Here is a 7,907-nt window from a genome sequence, read left to right on the forward strand (position 1 = left end):
CAGTCAGTGCAAACACTGTACTACCAGTCAGTGCAAACACTGTACTACCAGTCAGTGCAAACACTGTACTACCAGTCAGTGCAAACACCTCACTACTTGCCTGTGCTGACAGTGATGTCTTGGTGTCACCAGTGAGTTCTGACACTGATCTACAGATGGCAGGAGCCAATACAGGCACTGAATTTCTCGTGTCACTGCTGTCTTGCCGTCAGTGCAGGCAGTGATTCTATGTCACTAATGGGTGCTGGCTATGACCTTATGATGTCACCGGCCTCATAATGTCACTGATCTTATGACGTCACCAATAAGTGACGGCACTCACCTCACCGATTTCTTGATGTCATTGATAAGAGCTCGCCACTGATATTATGACGCCACCGATTTCTTGATTTCATTGATAAGTGCTGCCACTGATATCGAGATATCACCGATCGGTGCAGCCACTGATATTACGATATCACCAATCGGTGCTAACGGCGAGTGCATGGGACAACAACGCGCGTCTATTAAATACTATTAAATTGATAAGTGCTGCCACTGATATCGAGATATCACCGATCGGTGCAGCCACTGATATTACGATATCACCAATCGGTGCTAACGGCGAGTGCATGGGACAACAACGCGCGTCTATTAAATACTATTAAATTGATAAGTGCTGCCACTGATATCGAGATATCACCGATCGGTGCAGCCACTGATATTACGATATCACCAATCGGTGCTAACGGCGAGTGCATGGGACAACAACGCGCGTCTATTAAATACTATTAAATTGATAAGTGCTGCCACTGATATCGAGATATCACCGATCGGTGCAGCCACTGATATTACGATATCACCAATCGGTGCTAACGGCGAGTGCATGGGACAACAACGCGCGTCTATTAAATACTATTAAATTGATAAGTGCTGCCACTGATATCGAGATATCACCGATCGGTGCAGCCACTGATATTACGATATCACCAATCGGTGCTAACGGCGAGTGCATGGGACAACAACGCGCGTCTATTAAATACTATTAAATTGATAAGTGCTGCCACTGATATCGAGATATCACCGATCGGTGCAGCCACTGATATTACGATATCACCGATCGGTGCTGGGACTGCGTGATTGCGCGTCATGCGCGCGTGGGTGCGTCGTACCTGCTGCGTCGGCCAAGCTCCGTACATCGCGTGGTACTTGGGGCTGAAGAGTCGCTGCACGTACTCAACGATGCCCGTGCCGCGCACGAGGTGGTCTCGCTCCAGCAGCCCCATCACACGCTCCATCTCCTCCTCTTCCCTGATGTCGAGCGGCAGCGACGTGTCCACCTGCCACTGCGGCGGACCCTGCGCGCGAGAAACGATCGCCGCGACGACGGCGGGTGAGGAACGCGTGCATCGAGCGTAATGAACTCGTTCAGCATTTGTTTGAGACTCTCGCAATCAGTGAGATAGTACGACACATTACGTATATAAGTCTAGGTGTAAGTATAATGCGTGCAATTTGTACGTGTGACAGGTTAAATCTCATTAATCTACAAGGAGATGATTCGGCAGCTTTGATAGTTTACAAAGTCGATTTGTATCTGGCAATTATGAGCTTTATTTACTAATCTGCTTATTCTTCGATGGCATGAACACGGATGGAGTGGATGACGGAGCAGGAATTGCAGGAGTAAAAGAGATCACCAGGAATGTCATCATGAATAACCGAGCACATAATGATAACTCGAAAAAAATTTGAACAAGTTTTCACAAGGACCCGTTCTTGAGGCGTCGATCCTCAATGATGTCAGCGATGGTGGGAAGGGATCGGGAGCGTACTTTCGTACCTGGGAAGACTGGGTTGATAGAGCGGCCAATCTCTTGACGCGCGTTGCTACGCGCGGGTAGGCAGGCCTGCGCACCCTCTGCTTGCTGCGTGGGCTCTCAGGTCGACCAGAGGGGTCATCGCTTGCTTTTACGCCTGCACCAAACAGAGCAACGTTGTCACTGTACAGTCATGCTATCTAATGTAGACGTTGCCAGCAAGCGATCAACATACAGGCTCAACAAGCGAGAAGCATGCGCACTTAACAAGCGAACAACATGTAAACGTGAAAAAAATGCACTGACAACGAGCGGCTGGCGCACTTATTAAAAAAACGTGAACATGAACCTTCCACAAGCAAACAGTTGGCAATTTCACCAAGAGATCAACAACACAGACACTGAACAAGAGAACCATATACATGCTTCATGTCTGCCTAATTAAATTACGGAAATATTGGCGGTAATCAACTGGAATGGGATGGGGAAAAAGGGCATCAATAACATAGGTCACAGATTTCCACTACTATGATCTAGTTGATATTGATTGACTTTACACTACTGTTGTGTAGTACATAGCTGAACACCGCCGCAACCCAGATCTAGGCTCCTCGACCTCTACCCGCTAAAAGACAGGTTACCTTTGTTCTTGTTCATCATTGCTTGTAACCGCTCTTGCTTCAGTCGTAACTCCTCTATCTGTTGCCTACAGAAGTAACAGGCCCTCTTGTTGCAAAAACTGTCTAAAACTGGTTCATGTATTAGTTAAATTCAAATACATATTACACTGTATTACTTGGCAAGGAGAAGGTAGCCCACAGTAACAATGTTTACATTAAACACGTTATACACTGTATTCAGCTGTGGCAGGCGGGCCTATGGGATATGTGGTATATGTTACCCGCAATTAACCCATGACCATTCATTTGTTTTGTATTTATTGATTTTGGTTTCGCTTAATTATATGCATGTTGAAAAGCATAACAATCTTATAATTCAGCCCATCTTCACATATGCGCATTGCACAGAGCAAGACACGTTTGTGACATGCATCTGTCGCACATACATATATAGTGCACTGTGTGACATACTAGCTTGTCACATCACCAGACCCAAATTTGGCAAACTTTGCATGAATCCATTAATCTCCTTCATTCCCTCTCGAATAGCTTTACCAAATAGGTTGACATGCACTGGTCTATGCCCATAAATTTATGATCTACTGGAATTTGAATGTAGTACTTATGATTACCTAACTCTATTTTCCTAACGTAGTCATTGACAGTGCATTTTTTGACAGAATCACTGCGAATCAGGCAGTACGCAAGGTTATTATTTATAATTCTCCATAATCTTCCCTTGTGTAGTTATTTCTAACAATATTATTTAGTTGTCGAATGACCTATTCAAATAGTTCCAGCTACAGCAGGCTACGTACGTTATATAACCGAGTTGAGATATGGATATAGGAAGCACTAAATTGACCGAGTTGTAGCGGATTATCACAACCCTTACCTCGCACACTCCTCTCGTGCCTTGGAAGCCGCTGTCTCCTTGGTCAGTGACATGCACTGGTCGAGGAAGCGGTCGTAGTATTCTGTCTTGCCCGGCACGGGGTAAATGCGACGGAAGTTGCTCATGTGCTGGTCCTCATACTCATGCTGTGCTGCCAGGTTCTCCGAAGTGCTATCCTCCATGTCCACCCTGCGAGACACACCGCCAGGAGTATTTTTTCAACAAAAGCTGCAGCACTGCCACGGTCGTAATTAGTGCGCAACCCCAACTATAATAGGATGTAACTGACCTACCGGCTACTGCGCGATTACACACTATTATTACAACCCCTCGTTACATTAATTAGGCACACTATTACAACCCCTCGTTACATTAATTAAGCACATTATTACCTCTCGCTACATTAATTAAGCACACTATTACAACCCCTCATTACATTAATTAAGCACACTATTACAACCCCTCGTTACATTAATTAAGCACATTATTACAACCCCTCGTTACATTAATTAAGCACACTATTACAACCCCTCGTTACATTAATTAAACACATTATTACAACCCCTCGTTACATTAATTAAGCACACTATTACAACCCCTCGTTACATTAATTAAGCACATTATTACAACCCCTCGTTACATTAATTAAGCACATTATTACAACCCCTCGTTACATTAATTAAGCACATTATTACAACCCCTCGTTACATTAATTAAGCAAATTAATTACATGCCGCGTGCTGATACCTGCTCGCATCCTTCTTGCCCTGCTTGGAGAAGAGACGTTCCCGCACCCGGCGCTTCTCCTCCTCCATGCACTTCCTGCGATCGCACGCGGCAAAGTTGATGAGTCCGAGCGTATCGTACACAAGACCATCCTTGATCTCCTTGTCGAGTTCCGAATCCGTCGTGAAGCTGGGAGAGTGGTTCACCTGAAAGCGAGAATGCTGATCTTTCACTGCGACCTAAGTCGTCGTTGTGAAACTATAACAATCCAGAATTGCATGCCATGTCACCGGGATTGCGGGATCCAATCAGATCTTAATGGCCTCAACATCCGTGAAATGTTTGTGCCAACAACTGCAGTGCTCCAAAGTCATCGGACTTCGAGAACAAACAGGATTTTGGTATAGGCATGCTTTGTGACGTTCGTGAAATAACTTGACAGAAATCGTGAATGTTTTCAGCAATGTTTTGAGTGAAAACGTCTATACAGAGTGGTACGTAGCTATTGAGACCAGCCACAAGCAGATGCCCATTGATTAGAAATCCATAAACACAAATACGATAGTCTTCTCCAAAGTTATGGATTAATTTATGACATTTAAGTTTTTGAATGGAACGTGCAGACATTTAAAGAAGAAATATTATTACAGTGGCAGGGTGCGAAATTAACGCGAGTCCGGAGTCAAATACTCTCTGATTTACTGTCGGACTCCCTGATTTGACGTATGCAGGAGTCCGTGTGACTCACTGAAAATTCTGCCATACTATACTTAGCTAGTTCGTTCCAGAGCACGGCCTTGTGGAAATACCGTATTTTTTCAGCTAATATCCAAAGAAAATTTGACAGACATGCAACCGCCTGATAAGCACACGCGTTATTGTTAATATCTTTAATTTTGAACGTCAGACTGCGAACTCCTTGACTTTGCTGCGGACTCCCTCTTTTTGAGGGTAGAGAGTACGTTGGACTCCCGTGTTCAAAAGTAAATTTCTACCCCTGCAGTGGCGCTCTCACCTCCAGCAGGTAAGGCCGCAGCTTGTGGTCGAGCAGGATGTCGAAGCCGAGCACCTCGAAGCAGGCGCTGCCGCGGTTGTGGTTGGGAAAGCACGTGCGGTAGTTGTGCTTCAGCGTAGGATACGCCGCGACCAGCGTCTTGATGATGACATCGTCGATGTCGGCCCACACGCGACCGCAGTCGTAGCCGTGCTGCGCCCACCAGCGGTTGATCGTCGAGATTTTTCTGAAACGCAACCACTATTTTTTAGTATTCCGTCGTTCGACACGTTACACACGACGAGAAAAAATGCAGTGTAGGCCTATTGTGTGTGTGTGTGTGCGTGTGCGTTTGTGTGTGTGTTTGTGTGTGCGTGTGCGTTTGTGTGTGTGTTTGTGTGTGTGTGAAACCAAAATCAATAAATACAAAACGAATGAGCGGTCACGCCGTCACGGGTTAATTGCGGGTACCACAGAACAGCAGTCTAAAGCCTGGCGCACATTGCCGAACATTTTCCCGAACAAATGTTCGTCCGAACAAATGTTTTTGTCTGGCAATGTGCGGGTGAACAATTACTGAGCGCACATTGCCGAACATTTTGCAGCGAACAACCTCGTGGCGCCGTCTAATAGCTGTGTCGTAAAGAGTCACGTGATCGGCACATGATTGGGCACAAAAATCATGTGACCACATATCGTGCTGCTATTGGTTACTACTTTACAAATGTTCCTATAATTGTTCGACATTCAGCGCACATTGACGAACATTCGACCTACAATGTTCGAGATATCAAACATTTCGGATCTTCAGAAACATTGTTCGGAACAAATGTTCGGCGATTTTTTTCACCGCACATTGCCGAACATTTCATGGAACATTGCTACGATAATGTTTTTGAGCAAAATGTTCGGCAATGTGCGCCGGGCTTAACTAGTTACCCCGTAGGCTGAATACGGTGTATAGCGTGTTTAATGTGAACATTGTTACTGTGGGGTACCTTCTCCTTACCATGTAATGGTATTTGAATTTAACTAATACATGCACCGCAGTTTTAGACAGTTTATAATATAACGCGAGGGCCTGTTACTTCTGTAGGCAACAGATAGAGGAGCTACGACTGAAGCATAGCGATTTTTAGCATTTAGCATTAGAACAGGGTATTGTGTGTTCGTGCGTGCGTGCATGCGTGCGTGCACGTGGGGAGAGGGAGATGTGACTAGCATGCATGGTGCTGCTGGGTAGTGATGATTGCTATTCCATGGTTCATACAGGACTGAAATTTTTTCAAAGGACTTTTCAAGGACATTTTATTGAAAATTCAAGGACACTTTATCAGAATTCATACACAGAACAAAACATACCTGGATTAATTTAATAACCCCATTCTTAATCACTGCATGTCACCTCTAAAACTTACCTGGATCACATTAATAAACCCTTCTAAACACTGTCACTTCTACAACATACCTTGATTTACTGACTGATTTTACTGACTTACTGTAATTTGTGATCAATCATTTAACTGTCTATCGTGTCTATAGATTTTTAAGCTCATTTAACACAATTTTTATTGAGGTTTCCACATTATTGATGGTACAAAATTTCTTTCTATTACAGGCAAAAATTCTTTCTAAAAATTCAAGGACATTTTCATGAAATTCAAGCACTTTTCAAGCACAAAATCAACATTTACTAAATTCAAGTACTTTTCAAGGACTCCCCTCGAATTCAAGGATTTTTCAAGGACTGTGCGAACCATGTATTCATGGATAACTTTCTGGAACATCGTACCCCACGATGATTGTACTGTATTGATACAACAGTCACAGCAAACATGTCTGTTATAGAAAAAACGTGATGGTTTTTCAAATATCACGTTCACTACAAATTTCCCATTAGCTGATTCGGTGACTGTATTGTGCTATAGAATTTATGTATACATGCACGTATGCATCATAACAATTTTACCTACAAGGTAGCACCGAGAACATTCGATGTGATTGCAGGAATGTTGCGTATTAACTATTTATTTAATGTTGACCACCAAAACTAATATCATAATGGATTCAATGATAAAGTTTCACCTAATCTATTAATGCCGTTTTTTGTAAGGCATGGGGGTTCCAGTGCTGTCATCATGGTATGCCACTGTAATTTACAATCAGTAAAAAGTACAATCCGTTTTAAATCAGTAGCACTAACTTGATTGCATTGCCGCCTATGCACAGAATAAAAATCTACCTTTTGCTTCCAGCTTCATCATCTCGGACGAAGTCTGCACTGTTCTTGTTGATGGCATAGTTTGTCAAGTGCATGTAGACATTCTCCTAGAATACGAGAAGTATCTTAGAACTACGCAAACGTAACTTTACTCCACTTCACGCATAATAACACAAGTGCCACAGAGCGACAGCGCTCAACTGACGTGTACTGTAGCCGGGTATTCTTCTGATAAACTCACTGGCAACCGAATCAAGTGCGCCCTCCCGCCACCGCGTTCGCGCTCAGAGCATATATCTAGGATACTACTAATACAGATCTAAAATCTATGATAGGCTTTGCTATATCGGTAGTACAGTAATAACAAGTGCCGCAGAGCGACAGCGCTCACTTGACGGCAGGTGTTCCGATGCTAAACTCACTGGCAAACGAATGAAGAGCACCCTCCCATCACCGCGTTCGCGCTCAGAGCATATATCTAGGATACTACTAATACAGATCTAAAATCTATGATAGCTATAGGCTTTGCTATACCGGTAGTACAGTAATAAAAAAGATACAGCTGTGTAACTTTAATGACTTCGCTATATTAACATGTTATCATGGATATGCGTCGAGCGCGAGCGTAGTGGTGGTAGTGGGGAGAGGAGCG

The 7,907-nt window shown here is 43.8% G+C and overlaps 1 protein-coding gene across 1 annotated transcript in view; it reads right to left on the bottom strand.

Annotated features, from left to right (window-relative positions):
* LOC106810682 (tubulin polyglutamylase TTLL13-like) overlaps window positions 1–7,907 on the bottom strand; it is a 22,473-nt gene that overhangs the window by 6,455 nt on the left and 8,111 nt on the right. Inside the window, exons 8-16 of the mRNA XM_014814111.1 lie at window positions 7,277–7,362; window positions 5,056–5,281; window positions 4,062–4,246; window positions 3,315–3,503; window positions 2,441–2,505; window positions 1,823–1,956; window positions 1,152–1,337; window positions 323–360; window positions 25–149 (exon numbers count right to left, since the gene is read on the bottom strand). Of these exons, the coding sequence (XP_014669597.1) occupies window positions 25–149; window positions 323–360; window positions 1,152–1,337; window positions 1,823–1,956; window positions 2,441–2,505; window positions 3,315–3,503; window positions 4,062–4,246; window positions 5,056–5,281; window positions 7,277–7,362 (1,234 nt within the window). The remainder of the gene's footprint in view (window positions 1–24; window positions 150–322; window positions 361–1,151; window positions 1,338–1,822; window positions 1,957–2,440; window positions 2,506–3,314; window positions 3,504–4,061; window positions 4,247–5,055; window positions 5,282–7,276; window positions 7,363–7,907) is intronic.

This window comes from Priapulus caudatus, unplaced genomic scaffold (genome assembly GCF_000485595.1).
Source record: "Priapulus caudatus unplaced genomic scaffold, Priapulus_caudatus-5.0.1 Scaffold463, whole genome shotgun sequence".
NCBI lineage: Eukaryota > Metazoa > Priapulida > Priapulimorpha > Priapulimorphida > Priapulidae > Priapulus > Priapulus caudatus.